At 36.0% G+C, this 15,163-nt stretch overlaps 2 protein-coding genes across 2 annotated transcripts in view; one reads left to right on the top strand and one right to left on the bottom strand.

The window, feature by feature from the left end:
- Positions 1–1,838: 1,838 nt before the first annotated feature.
- Positions 1,839–5,296, bottom strand: LOC129351324 (uncharacterized). The gene is made up of 5 exons (XM_055020204.1): positions 5,255–5,296; positions 3,300–3,560; positions 2,966–3,225; positions 2,503–2,632; positions 1,839–1,897 (listed from the first exon to the last, which is right to left on the bottom strand). Exons 1-5 carry the CDS (start codon positions 5,283–5,285, stop codon positions 1,839–1,841), a joined length of 741 nt encoding a protein of 246 aa, XP_054876179.1. The 5' UTR covers positions 5,286–5,296.
- A 2,103-nt stretch (positions 5,297–7,399) lies between these two features.
- The window catches only part of LOC129351325 (uncharacterized), an 8,786-nt gene continuing 1,022 nt past the window's right edge, over positions 7,400–15,163 (top strand). Inside the window, exons 1-7 of the mRNA XM_055020205.1 lie at positions 7,400–7,627; positions 8,731–8,781; positions 9,130–9,195; positions 10,097–10,420; positions 10,700–10,729; positions 10,954–11,007; positions 11,123–11,148. Of these exons, the coding sequence (XP_054876180.1) occupies positions 7,582–7,627; positions 8,731–8,781; positions 9,130–9,195; positions 10,097–10,420; positions 10,700–10,729; positions 10,954–11,007; positions 11,123–11,148 (597 nt within the window). The 5' untranslated portion in view covers positions 7,400–7,581. The remainder of the gene's footprint in view (positions 7,628–8,730; positions 8,782–9,129; positions 9,196–10,096; positions 10,421–10,699; positions 10,730–10,953; positions 11,008–11,122; positions 11,149–15,163) is intronic.

Here is a 15,163-nt window from a genome sequence, read left to right on the forward strand (position 1 = left end):
ACCTGCAGGTAAGGAAGAGAAAGAGAGAGAGAGAGAGAGAGAGAGAGAGAGAGAGAGAGAGAGAGAGAGAGAGAGAGAGAGAGAGAGAGAGAGAGAGAGAAGAAAGAGAGAGAAAGAGGGAGAGAGAGAGAGAGAGAGAGAAAGAGAGAGAAAGACAGAGACGCTCCGTTCACACTGCTACCTGAAGAGACCCAAATCTGTGAGATTTGATTTTTCTTTAGTTTTTGTGGTTGTTGTTCACACTGCGATCTGTTTGTTTCTTCTGTGTGAACCGCAAAGGACCTGAAAGTGCTCCGCATGCGCAGTAGAGGGCGCACTAATATCACATAAAGCGCCTCCAATGTTTTACCAACAATCGCCATACAAATAGAGAAGAAGTGGTCGTTTGCGGAAGTAAAGGTGGAAGCTAATACTGTAGCACATTTTACTATTTTGAAGTAGTTGTCAGACCGGAGCCAGCATATTAACAGTTTAATCCTGATTATAGTCCGCTATAGTTTTTGTTCCCGTTTGCGCGTATCAGATTATTGACGTTGGTCGATGATAGTATCCGATATCAGATATCCGATATGGTATGATTCTCTCTCTTTTTAAAAAAAAAATCATAATTAGTGTCTGATCGTAAAACTAATCTATAGGACATCAGTCGTTATTTTATTGGACAAATATCAGATTCTGGATCAACTGACAAAAGTTGTATTGTGACTCACTTTGTACTATTATTTATGATTCTGTCTTGCTTTGCATTTTTTTGTGTTCCTTTTGCTTTTTATTATATTTATCAGTATCCTTTCCAAATATCAGAAATAGTTGTAGTTTTCAGATGAGAATAAATTGGATTCATGTTTTTGTTGCTCCAGGCTGAGATCTGTTTTCTATCTCCAGATGGAAAACAGTTCAGGATCTCCTAAAGTCCGGAAAGTCCAGAAAACACCGAGTCCACAGACTGAGGCTGAAATATCCCACTCTGAACACAAGGCTGAAACAAAGGTGTGGACAATTCTGAAATCTGGCCACCAGATGCGCCAAATAAAGCAGAAGACAACTGAGTGCATTTACTTAGTTTCTAGGATAAACCAAAATAAAAAGTGGAATTGTAGAAATATGTCTAAATACAAACACCATGTTTTCCACACAGTTTTTTAATTTTGTTCAAAATAAAAAAACAATTTGTCTCAAACCCAGAACAACAACAACAGAAAAAAAACATTAATGCTTGATTATTTACATGTGCTGCCAAAAAACAAACAAATCAAATGAAAAATTGACTCATCTTCATATATTAGCTTAGATCTATTCTGCCATGTAAGTAAGAGTTCCTGCAGTCTGCCAAGAAGCTACAACACATATTGTTGCAGAATAAAATGATTCTTTACCCTAAAAGCTCTGATAAAAAACATTGTTTATTTTTATGGAGGATCTAAATACAACAGCAGAAACTAACACCACAAACACACAGGAACAGGAACTGGCATGACATCAGAAATAGGAAGTGAACTAAATACAAACAAAATAAGAAACTAGACGAAATAAAACAGAAATGTGATAAATAGGAAGAGAAATAAAGGAAAAAAGCCGTGGAGCTCAGCATGAACAGTAATTCTAACTATAGTGGGTTTAAATGCTGAAATTAAGTCTTTTCCTTTGATTATATAGAAGAATGTGAACTTATTGTTTGGTCAAAAATACATTGGATATTTACTATGGCGTTTCCATGACATACAAATTTCTTGGTTGAATTAAAATGATTTTCCAGTGGTCTGAATAATTTTGGGTTTGATTATAATACACAGAGAAAAACAAGATAAGCTTGATTAAGTCTGAAGCTGACGATGCGTTCATGAGCAGTCAGTGGTCTGGGCAGAGCTCTGAACGTCTCCGTTGGCCTCAGCTCGGTCTGCAAAGGAAAGTAGAACAGAAAACATGGCGGCTTTGCAATGAAATCATAAAGACATGAATGTTTGAGGCAAAATGAATTAAAAAACAATTTCCAATGCTATTGCTTCATTAAGCCAGGAGTGAAAGGCCTGAATGCAATGATTGTCCAGAATCAGTAAGGATGTTTTTCTGTCCCATTAAAACTGATGGTTCTGATTTTCACATGAATTCATTTCAGATTCTGAAGCAGCAAAGCAGCCCAGATCATCACAGCCGTCACCGTGCTTAGCTATGAGGTTCCTGTTTAGTTTTAGGTCAGATGATTCATGATTCATGATTTACATGTTTTCCAGTCTCTCTGTTTTTATTGCTGAGTCATGAACTCTGACCTTAACTGAGTCTGGGGAGCTTTAGATTTAATTATGGGATATTTTATGACCTCCTGGAGTAATCATCGAGAACTCTAGAATGGTAAAAGTTAAACGATAAGTAGCGATAATTGTTCCAACTTATCAACAATTATCACATTATTCACATCTTATCTGCTACTGAACAGCTTCAAATGTTATTCCAGTTAGAAACGTCTTTATTTACCACATTGTTCATGTTTTAATGTCTCCTTACCTCGAGCCCAGTTTCTGTATATGATCAAACACATAATGAAGATGACGGTGTAGATGATGAACAGCACAGTGGTGATCAATATCATCAGTAAAGGAGGCGTATGAGGCGGATCGGCGCTTTTGGTGGTTAGCTTTACACAGAGAAATATGAGACATAATTTACAAAAAATGTCAGTGTGATTTATTAAGCTTTACCGAATAAAATATGATAAATAAACATATTAATTATTACAGCCTAAATTAAAATGAACTTGAACATTGAAATAAGCCGTAATATATCTGTGAACCTTAAATCTTGCTTTCAAACTGACTATGTATTAAAAATGCATCCATTGGCATTAGTGGTTTACATAAATCACTTTGTCTGCATGACTTTTATTGTTGCAGATTTACAACTTCAGTCAACAGGTGGTTATGTTTGAAAGTGTGACATTTAAATATGTTCAGTAAGTGATGATAGTTACGCTTGACGTCCAGCCAGGCGTCCAGTGACTCTCCTCTGCTGGATGTTTGCACTTGTAGAAACCTTTGCTGGACATCGACACGTTTCGTAGGATCATCTCTCCTTCAGGCTCCGTTCCAATAAACACACCGTTTTGGTAGAAGGTAGCAGAGAAATGCGATGAAGATGTTTGATCATATCGTTCTTTGAAGGAGCAGCGAAGTGTGACGTCGTCTCCCACCGTCACAGGAAGTGCTGGACTCTCCAAGATCACAACACCAGCTGAAATGTTTTATTGAAATGAGTGCGTTGTCAAAAGTACAATACTTATAAAGTTTTAATGAAAAAGAGCTCACTGTTTATTGTGATGTTGAGGACGTTGCTGCACTCTCCTTGCTCAGACTGGCACCAGTAAAGCCCAGTGTCTGATTTGTAGACACTGTGGTTGATGCAGGAGGAACCATTCGGGCGGCCCCAGTATTCACATGAAGTTAACTTATTTGAGGCATTTCTCATCACCGTCCAGTTGCCGAAGTTTCCTGGTACTGAACAGCTCAGGTTGAAGGCCTCATAACGGAAGAACTGACGTCTGTTGGGTTCGATGCTCAGTGTGGCGACTGCTCAGACAGGAAACAACAGAGAAGCAGCTGTGGGTTCGACATCATTAGGTTAATGGTTAGACCTACATAGACCTTACTTTCATTTAAGCATTGAAACTACTGAGTTATTGATTGGCTCTTTTCCAATGAATCACTACAAAGCTGGTTAAAAAAACACAATGACTTCCACTGATGTTACAGTTCTGCACCAATATGCTCCTTGTTACACTCCTACCTGTTTGGTTTCTGTGATTCTGTGGAATAAACCTACTTTCTCATGGTTTCAGTCTTATAGTTGGAGAGTATTGCTAACTGTATTACTACTTAACAACCACAGCAGAGTTTCAGTACATCAGCAGATTTGAAACCTTTTTATGGGTACAGAATAAACGTCATTTGAGGAGTCGTTTTGGTGAGGTTGAGAATAAATATGTTTTCTTTCTATCTCTGTTAGCTAGCTGCTAAGCTAAAGCTAAAAGGAATGACATGTTAGGCAATGCCCTGAAAGCTAAGACTACAAGATACTAAGAGCTGGAGAACGCCGTCTTTGGGCCGTAACTTAGATAGAGGCTAACAAAGGAGATCACGACTTCTTCTGGGAAGCCATTTTGACTGTCAACTCTTAAAGGTAGCAGGTCGTAATGGACCAGCTGACTCTTCTGTAACGGCATACATGAAGAACTCAGCATGGAGACTGGATAATTATCCACAGTACGAAGGAAAAGCATAAAAAATGATCCATGATGTGAATTTTTTGCTTGTATTGTTTGCCTTTCTCCCATGCTTATTTCACCAAATTAGTGAAAATTTGGTGAATCTGAGAAAGGTATTCTCAGATTCACCTGATTAAAACAGTGAATCAAGTTAATAATACTCTGACGCTGTGGTTATGATTAACCATGCTTAACTGTGTAAGATTAAAATAGAAATATGTGGTTCCTGTGGGAAAGGTGCCCTGGACGAACCCCTCCTTCTGTTGCACACCAGCCAATTAAAATGTGAGCAATTATGTTTTTATTTGCAGCAGAAAGCAGGTATAGTAGCCTCTCAGTTCTCAACAGAAACAAAGAGAAACTTACCCGTTACACATGTATACAAGTAACAGCAAACTTGTTCAGGGGGCAACTGACACACAAGAGATATTATTTGCTAGTTTTTTGGGTGGGTCAACCCTTTTCTGATGCTGTCCTGGGAAAGAGCCGATTTAATCCAGAACAAAAACGACCAATATGAATGATTTAAAAAACTAAAAGTTTTTTTCTGTCTCAAACCAAGCATGTCTGAAGATTTTCAGGTTCTTATATTTAGGAAGGTTTTTATTTTATTTTAAGTGTTAATTCAGAAATGCCTCTTTCCATCCACTTCCTACGGAGCTTCTGTGATGAAGCGACAGTCAATTGCCTTTATCCAGCTGAGCGATCAGAGTAATTTGTGCATGTGAAGCATTAAGTTCATACACACAGATGTACGTGAGCAGCACGACTCATGAAAACTGAGAAATGATCAGCTTGTGTTGCTCTCTGATGTCAGAAAACTTTCACCTCTCACAGTCTTTCATGTGGCCCTGTTGTGTTGAGCCCATAATGCACTGCTGTGATTGAACTACTGGATGACCTTTGGTCTGCATAGAGACCACAATAAGAAACATAACCTATACAAAGAGAGAAAATCTTGATTGAGGTGTTGAAAGTAAAAAAAAAAGGTATTCTCACCAAGAAGCAGGCAAACAGATCCGAGCTCCATTGCAGACCAGCTCTCAGCTTATGATGGCTTCCGCTGTGTTTCGAAGCTCAAGCCTCTTCGCCCACATCCTGTTGAATTTCAGGTTTTAGATCTCCACTGAAAGTACGCAATCACAACTTCAGAATGAAAGTTCTTTTATGTTTGAACAATGTAAAGTGTATGAGATGCATATCTTCACAAAGCTGTGCAAAATTTATTCTGCAAAGAACTGCTGGTTATAAATTGCAACAGTTTCCAGCTGAAATGGTTGATAAGAGTCAGAAATCTATTTTTTGTGAATGACTGTTTAAAATCTGTTCCTACAGAAGAAGATGCAGTGCACATTGTGGAGAGGCTGACTGGCAGCAGTCACAGGGCTCACATCCATCCCAGAAGAAAGCAGAGCAAAGAAATCAAGGATCTGGATTTGGACACAGATCAGTTTCCAAGTGAGAGAGAGGACTGGATTTACAGTGGTGCCGATGAACAAAGGAAGCACAACTTGATCATTTCTCTGATGCAAGTTGAGAACGCTACAGAACAACATCCTGTTTAAAACAGGAAAAGAATAACATGCTACATGATGCTTTCATCCTGGGAAAGGCCAGAGTCGCCCCTCTTAAGAAAACTTACAACCCAGGCTGGAACTGATGACTGCTGCAGTTTGCAATCCAAGAGAACAAACTGCTGCAAAAACAGTTTCAAATAAAGATGAAAAAACTTGTTTTATGCACTGATAGCACAACAATACTAAAATACATCTCCAATGAAATCAGATGATTTCACACCTTCACTGCAAACAGCATTTCTGTCATTCTAGAAGCAACAGATGTGAATCAGTGGAGAGATTTTCCCTCCATGGAGAACTCTGCAGATTAATCACTGAAAAGCAGAAGATGATAAATGGACCACAATATCTCCACAGGTGAGAAGAAGAACAGCTAAACTGGATGGGATCATCCTGCAGATGAGCCAGAGGTCAAAAAGGTCATAACAGTGAGTGTTAATGTGAAGGAATCACAAAGTGCTACAAACTCTGATGCATTACTTTCCATCAGGTTTTTAAGCCTTAAAAGCTTAAAACCGTGTGATAAAGACTGTTGATCATTTTCTGCAGCAGAGGGCGCACTGTTGCAGCTGATGACTGTCTGTGTATGGCAGGCTGTTACAACATTACATTCCAGATATCTGAATTTGGTTTGCAAGTAAATTGATCTCGCTTTTTGTTATGAGTCATAATTCTGTTAAAAGATACTTTGAAGTTATTTAACATTAAACACATAAACTCTTTTAGGTTTTCAAAACCGTTTTTAATTGTATTTGTCAGACACAAATAAAAGGAAATTCTTCAAGTCTATGAAGTTTTGTGTTCTCTATATCTTCCACATTGCTGAGTTTTTCTACATTGTGGCATCAGGGCAAGACGCCAAACCTCTGTTTCAACACTAAGGAGCTTACACACAATTCTGAATTCAGAAATCTAAAAATGTAATTCTGACTTGCCATAGATATGTTTTATGGCAGGCTGTTCTAACATACATTTGGTTTTTGACTATCCTTATTACATTCTGCATGTGCATAGTGGTCCTCTCTGGGTTCTCCAGTTTCCTCCCAGAGTCCAAAAACATGACTGTCAGGTTAATTAGTCTCTCTAAATTCTCCCTACTTGTGAGTGTATGTGTGTGTGTGCAGGTTGTTTGTCCTGTATGTCTCTGTCATTAAATCATCATTTATTCTCCATGTCAAAAAATATATATATTTAAATTATCTTTAACTTAATTGGAATTTAATTTAATTGGAATTATGACTAGTCAAAACTAAAATCGAGATATGTTGAAATTACTTCATGTCTAATCATAATTTAATTGTAGATTTCATGTGTTATTCAGATGGTCAGTAATTCATTGTAGATATCGAGAATTGAAGTCTCCATACAAGTCAATGGTAAATGTGACGTCATATCTGCTGTTCAGAATGTAATTAGAGAAATCTCAAATAGAAATGCTGCCTAGACAAAATATAATTAGAGAAACGTTAAAACGCTAAAACGTGTAGTAATAAAACAATTTGAGATATCGGGAACGTAAAGGCGGTAAAACCGAATTTATGCTAAATTGGCTTGCCATACGGCAGATAACGCTTTAACTTTCTATTTCCTTTATCTCAATCTACAGACGTGGAAAATCTCCGAGGGGAAAACTTGATATTAAACTGTTTTCCTGAACGTGTTAAATATCCGGACCTGAAATCTGAATCTGAGCCACAAACTGATCAGTTTGTAGTGAAACATTGAACTATTTCATTCTGAAACAAGGAAATGAAGACCAAGGTGAAAATAACGTTGGTAACTATAGGACTGTGTGGTAAGTTATTTTCTCATTGGAAATATTTATAATTAATATAAACTAAAACATATAAACTAAACCGCAGTTTTAAGGTGGAATTAAACTTGCGCATTGTTTCCTATCTAAACGACCCTGAGAGTTTATAACATGTATAAATCAAAACGGTGTAATAAAATAAAACATCTTGTAATAAACAACAACAGGCTTCAGGTCTACAACTCAAAACATTACTGAAGAAAATGAGGTGAAAACTGTCCTGCACTTCAGCAGGTCATTATATGCAGGTCAGTTTATAATATGTGGATTTAAACTGATTTAAACTTAATAACAGCAGGTTGTTATAGATCCATACATGATGTAGATTTACAAAAAGAGGACACTAACTTTTTACATATTTTATATTTCTACTGTGAAAAAACATACAAGATAATGGTTACATGAACTGGGAGTTGACTGGGAATTTCTGTCCCTTCCTCTCTGAAACCCAGTTGTCTGCTAAGCAGTGGACATCTTAGAAATGTGTTTATTTGCAGTAATTTCAGGCAGTAGTTGCTGCTGATGGAAACATTCAGAAATAACCACCAGCATTTATTCCTGGTCGACTGTCATCTGAAGTCATTCAGAAATTGACTCAAATCTTTCTCATCTGACAGATCTGTGATAAAGTAGTTTTATAAATCTGTTTATAGATGCTTATAACATCTGTTAGAGAATAAGAACAAGTATCACAGTCAACATTCTGCAGCAGTTTTACAATTGCTGTAAACTTTTTAATGAAACAAAATATGTCGTCTATTGAACTGATATTTTGAGATTGTTTGTGCAGATTATAATTATAATATAAAATTATTAATTATAATACAACAACATTATATCCAGGGTTTTTATTAGTTTTAGTAGTTTATTCTATCATATTTCCTATATTGGTAGATTACTGCCTGGACTCAAACTGCTGCCTCAACGGCCCAATAAACCTGCTTTGCTTGCACAGTGAGATTCTCATGAGATGACTTTATTCAAGTTCACTTAGCAAAGACAACAATATGTTTCTTTTTCACTTATATGTACTGACTTACTAGACTCTTAAGTTTATATTTAATTATTATCCTCTTTTTCAAAAGCCCTTTTTTACCACGTTTTTACAAAAGAAAGAGGATCGTCATCTGAACATGGTGAGTTTCATTCTTTACCATTTAATTTTCTATCTGTATTTTAAAGCAAAGGTTTTGAATCTGCACTAAGAGTCATTGTGTCACAATCAGAGTGAATGTTCAAAAAAATATGAAACCTTTCTTTCATTGAATTTAATCACTTATTAAATGAACACAATGTTGCGCAGATCTGCTCATTAGTTCAGATGTGGGTGCATGAATAGACATTTGTGTGTGCACACACATACACACATTGGTATGCCACTCTGCAGCACTTCTCAGCAGGTGAAGGAAATCTGGCCCAATCAGCAGCACCATCAACTCAGGTATATAAGGAATCCACTAACCACTTTACTGGTTTTGCAACAGAGCTGAGGAAGGCAAACACAGCCTCCAAAGCAGCATTTCATGGAAAAGGACTTATAAGGACTACCGGTAAGCCACTAACTGGGCTCAATTGAATGTAATTTGACTGTAGTTTTACATTTGAGAAATGAAATGAAGAATTTATTGAAGTAACAGTTTACACTGCTAGTTTATAGTTTGGTTCCACTAAATGTATGTTAAGATATCTAATGTAAAAAACCTTATGTCCTAAGGAAAAAAACTATAATTCTGAAGTGTGATTTGTTTGATTTGTTTGATTCAAATTCAACCAGACATAAAATTTAATAATTTAATATTGTGAATTTGAGGTTAAAAATCTAATTAATCATTAAGATAAATTAACTTTGAACCAAATGTCTAAAATGTATGTTAAAATATTTTGTATGTGTTTTGTAAATTTTTCACCTGTTCTGTTCATTGGTTCTCACTCATTGGTGAAAATAAAAAAGATTGAGTGAATTCCTGATGTCTTCAAGTCCTCCTTTTCAAGTGTAGGAAGCCATGAAATTATAAGACATTTGACAGTGAGGCGCTTTTTCCATCTTTGCAGCCCGGCTAACTCTACCTATTTTTATGTAAGATAAAATAAAAATAGTAGTAGTTGAGGAAATGCTGAATTTTATACACAAGCACAGCCGTAAAAACAGAATAAATCTCATGAAGTGAGATTCCAGTCCTGTCTGTCAGAATAAAGTGAAAATCAAAAGAATCAGGCAGTTTGTCAACATCACATCATCTACCCTGCGGATAGTCAATGGGGGTCGCAGGTTAGACGATGATTTCTTCCAGCACAAATTTGAGCATTTAGAATATAGAATATAGAAAACAACTATATTTAGTAGAAATATCTGTTCTACAATTTGCTTTCAAAGTAAAAAAAATTAATGAAAAATGAATGAGTTCTAATGTTCCTCATCTCTGTCTGTTGATGCCACTTTTTCCCCCCCAGGTCAAGACAATAAAAGAGATTTAATGTCCAGCAAGGAGGATAAAACAGCAGTGATTGGGACAAATATCACTTTGCATTGTGGCATAGCGTCTACTTTACAACACAATGACATTTTGGAGTGGAGTAAAGGCAATGACGAGATCTTAACCGTAAAAAATGGAAACGTCGAGAAGGAAAAAGATTACAAACTCAGATTCCACCTAGCAGATTCTGCCAGCGGACTCAGCACATCGCTCAACATTTCACATGTAGAGCACAAAGATAGTGGAAGTTACAGCTGCTGTATTAAAAATACTAAACAACGTTGCATCTACCAGAATGTTGGTAAGATTTTAACACCTTATAAACACAACAGATATGTGCTTGTCTTGATATTTTAAACCAGTATAATCTAAAATCACATCCTAAATACATTTCAGAAAATTTTGATTTGTTTAAATGCTTGTTTAACAACATATGTAAACAAATTCTGTAAAAGAAATGCAGATGTTTTCAAAATGGTAGCATATGAAGTTCACAAGTAAAATTATGTGTTTCTGTTTTGTGAGAAAAATGATGATGCACTTCTAACGTTAATTTCTGGTCTGTAATTTTGCTTTACAGTCGTGAAGAATGAATCATTTACAAAGCCAGGTCAGATAATCCATTACTACAAATACAGTAGCATAGCTATGATATAATATCCCAGTTTCTTTATGAATTTTTACTGTTTCGCTTTGATTAAACTCAGAAGATGGTGGAAAAATGTTGGCATCTAAAATTTCAGAGGCAAATCTATAATATAACACCAGTAAAATATATTTTCATGTTATGTTTGGTATTTAAGTTTTATTCTTTTTTTTGTTGTTGCAAATTAGATAAAGAAGAACAAAGAAATGCATCAACTTCCTCCACATCCCCACCTCAGAATGGTAAGCAATGTTGTTTTGACAAGAATAAAAAAAAAGTTACTTTGTGCAAACAGTTTGCATGTGATGTAAACTTTTATACACTGGCTGTAACCCAGAATCCTTTTCTTTATTTCAGAAACCATGAATGGCAAATGGATTACTGTTGCTGTTTTTGTTGCTGTTGTTGTTGGTGTTGGTGTTGTTGTTGGTGTTGTTGGTGTTGTTGGTGTTGTTGTTGTTGGTGTTGTTGGTGTTGTTGTTGTTGGTGTTGTTGTTCTATTGAGAAGAAAATGGTCCAAAAAGTAAGTTATTATTTTTTTGTTTGACAATAATTCTAAATTTAGTAAATATAAGAACAATAGGAGTTTCTGTGCTGTTATTTTATCTTGATAAATTCACAGTATTTCACTTTACCTAATATACCTACATATTAGTTATATTAAGTCAAACCTGTTAAGCTCAACAACATTTTCACTAAAAGTCTTTTATTGTCTGTTTTACAGAAGGAACAGGAACAACAGTGGCTCAAATAACCAACCAGAGTCACCATTACAAATGGTACCATTACAAATGGAATCCTCCTCCGAGGCAGAGGAGGATTTCTCCAGAGTGAAGAGATTGTATAAAGTGGTGACATCACAACTCCTGCTTTTGTAGCAGATCATGGTCAATATTAATGGTCACCACCAGACTGTTGATTGTTTTAAGCCTCCAAAGCATCAATTTCCCCTTTATTGTCTTCTTCTTCAAACTGTTTGTGACTTTTTAAAGAAGCACAAAAACATAAAACAAACTTTATACATCAATTTGTTAAACAGATTTTTTTTTTGCATAAAATATACATAAAAATAATTGTTCTTTTAAAAAGTTGTTGTAGAAAAAACTATTTCACCAAGCACTGACAGAAGAAATCACTCAGTCAGGTTTATTCACATATTGATCACAGCTCAGAGAGCTAATAGGACAATCAATAATGAAGCAGGTCTGGATGAAAAGCTCTGCCAGGAAGAGACAACATGAGTTTAATACCAAAGATCCAAAACAAGCAGAGACTTTCTGGTTCTGATGCAGCTGCAGAAATCAACATCCAACCCTCTACATGTGACCCAAATGGTTCTCTTGATGAGTCCACAAGCATTTCATACGACAGGACCAGCAGATGTTAACCTGGAGTAATTCTCCACCACAGAATCTTGTTTAATTCTGACTGGTTTGTGTTAATAAATGCACTTCAACTTAAATGATAATCCCCTTGTTTTAAACAGTATCTTAGTAAAAGTCTGAGAAGTAAATGAGGTTTGTTAATTGTGAATGAGGCAGATTGTTATTAAAACATGAATGTCTGTCACTGTCTTCACATGTACAAATTTCGGTTTACAAAGCTACATTTACTTTGCCCCTTAAATTTCGTTCAATTTTATATTTTGATGCAACTGTGAGAATAAAAACACTATCTCTGTTTTCCTTTTGAAAATGATTTCTCTTGCTCTTGTATGGTGTATATAGTCATATATTAATCAGTGTCAGTGAAAAACATGACAATCAGGATTTTATTAGATATTTTTCTTTCTGCTGAAATGAGCCTTTATAATTTTTCCAGGTGAAATTAAATGTCAAAAAAGGGAACATAATATAAAGTCATGTGATAATAAAGCACAATGTTCATAAAATAATGTGTCATTTTGTATTATATTAATTTTTGTATAAACATCACCAGTCAGATGGACATCAGTGTAAATAATAATACTAGTTTGTTTTGTTATTGAATAAAACCGCTCAGCTTGGACATGAACACTTTGTTATCTACTGGCTTCACATGGTAATATTGACTTTTTATCTGATGTTTCTTCATCACTACATGATTACCAGAATAGATTTTAAATACTTGTATGAACAGTGAGGGTCATTTTACAAAGCTCATAAAAGTGAAAGTGAAAACACAAGTGTTTCAAAAGTCCACATAATCCAAAGTAGATACTTTAAACTCTTCAGGATCGTTTCTTTGTTGTGATTTTGTCTGTAGTTGGGTTGGAATAATGCATGAAGGATTTGCAGCAAAGCCAACAGATCAGGGAGCTTTTCTTCCAGTTGTGTCATTAAGCCAGGATTAATATCTGTAATAATCTCAGTGTGTTGATTTAGATAAGCAGTGAACAGTGAGGCCAAGAGGCAGGGAATATAGATGAAAAAAAACTAACACCTTAAATATTTCTTAACAAATCATACACTGAAAAGTTATATTAACACATATTAAACATCCCTTAAGTACTCACATAAAACAACTGGAAGAATAAAATCAATAAAATAACATAATTACACATCAGTAGTGATGTAACTTATAATATCTAATTGTTATCTGACTTATTTCTCCCCATAGTTACAATTTGTGGGTGTTTTAAATTATGTTTTTATTTGTGTTAAATGTAAACTTTTTGGGAATTTCTGTCAAATGTTCTTGTTCTTTGTGTTTCCATCAGGTGATCTGAGTTAAACTATTTTATTTGGCTCTTAAATGAGTTTTACCACCAGCACTGAGCATGCAGACCATGGAGCGAGAAAATAGTAGGAAATGTAAAATAGTTGAGTTTAGTGTGAACTCTTTGGAAAAAGAAACAAATGAGTGGATAAAAATATCTGTGTACACAAGTTGAATTTTCTTGAATGAACACTACGGGGTTAATGTGTCAAGCATTAAGACAGTAGGGGAGTTACTCTCACAAACTCATTAAACTTAGAAATATTAAGACAATTAAAGAAAACTAAAAGTTTTTTATAATCTAAGTCTTTCAGAAACATTAATAAGACCTTATTCATGCTGCTACAGCAAGTATTATGTCTAAAGTGAAAGTATCTGTAGGACAAAGTGTAAAGGTAAGCAAACTAAGCCAGAACCCAAAACGCAGCCAACACAGGAGAAAGTTAAATCAGAAGTTTTAATGACAAAAAAATAATAATTTCGATGGGACTGAACGGGGTGGGAAAAAATGAGCAGATAAGGGAGGAGGGATCCACAGGGGACAGGGATCCAGCCGGGGGTGGGACGAAGTAGGATGACAGGACAACAGACAGTCTTGGGGGCTCAGAGAACAAACAGACCACAGGGGCAAAGTCCACAAACCAGAGACGGAGTAGAGAGACGATCCAGGGTCATACACAGGAGAGCAACAGGCACAGATAATCCAGCAAACAGCAAGCAGGAGGCAGGGTCGGCGACATGCAGGGTTCTTTAACAGGAGATCAGAGTACTTTCAGCAGCCGAAGGACAAGGCAGAATCTAAGGTCAAAAAACAGGCAGGATCAGTAAACCAGAAAACTCCTTGGGACATGAAACAATGGCTTGAAAGCTGTGACAAGGGCAACAGACGATCTCGCACTGAGCTGGAGAAAATCAGCTGTATAAATAGGGAGCAGCACAGTGCAGGTGAGAGTGATGAGCAATCAGCGCAGAAGGTGGAGCAGAAACGCTGAAGTCATGACACAAAGAGCAACTGTTTAACTAGTCAAAGCAACAAGAGGTTTGATTTCTTGTTTCAACCTGCAGGGAGCAAAGATTCAACGTTCATAACAACTGAAAGAGTGTCGTGTTTTTCCACTGACTGGATGAGATCCTGTTGTCTCTGGAGTTGAAACTTTGATCCAGGAAAAATAAATCCCCAAAAGTCTCTGATGGAGAACAGCAGCAAAGAGCGCCATCTTGTGGTGAGAAAATCTCCACTTTCCAAACCACACAACTGAATGGGAGACACTGCTGAGCTTAGCAAGAAGTTATAATGGATGGAGTAACATTAGATCTACTATCTAATGTTACTGCATTCTGGTATCTAGTAACATGTCTAGACATGTTAGTAGATACATGTATGTTACATGTATATGTAACATACATGTATTTAATACTTTTTAACATTAAAAAATGTATCTTAATTTTGGTGAATTGTTCAATTTATTTGACTCAACATAATATTTATTGATCCCAACTTAAATGTTGTTGTAATTCATAACTACCTATAACTTTTACTTTTAATATAACTCATTAATGGCTTCATGTTTCAGTTTGTTTTTCCTTTGACTGGCTGCTAATAACAGGACAAACTGGTTGTCTTTGACAAAATGGCCGCTCTGCTTCCTCCTCCATATTAAACTAATTTGCATTTTGTACAGTCAAAACATCTCAGGCCAC

This window comes from Poeciliopsis prolifica, unplaced genomic scaffold (assembly GCF_027474105.1).
Source record: "Poeciliopsis prolifica strain line A6 unplaced genomic scaffold, Auburn_PproV2 SCAFFOLD066, whole genome shotgun sequence".
Lineage (NCBI taxonomy): Eukaryota > Metazoa > Chordata > Actinopteri > Cyprinodontiformes > Poeciliidae > Poeciliopsis > Poeciliopsis prolifica.

What these genes read in the sequence shown, in the direction of transcription:
- LOC129351324 (XM_055020204.1), bottom strand. Translation starts at nt 5,285, where the DNA reads ATGGAGCTCGGATCTGTTTGCCTGCTTCTTG. An exon ending in ATCTGTTTGCCTGCTTCTTG is followed by an intron (nt 3,561 to 5,254) that starts GTGAGAATACCT and finishes CTGTCTGAGCAG; the next exon opens with TCGCCACACTGAGCATCGAA. An exon ending in CGCCTGGCTGGACGTCAAGC is followed by an intron (nt 2,633 to 2,965) that starts GTAACTATCATC and finishes CTCTGTGTAAAG; the next exon opens with CTAACCACCAAAAGCGCCGA.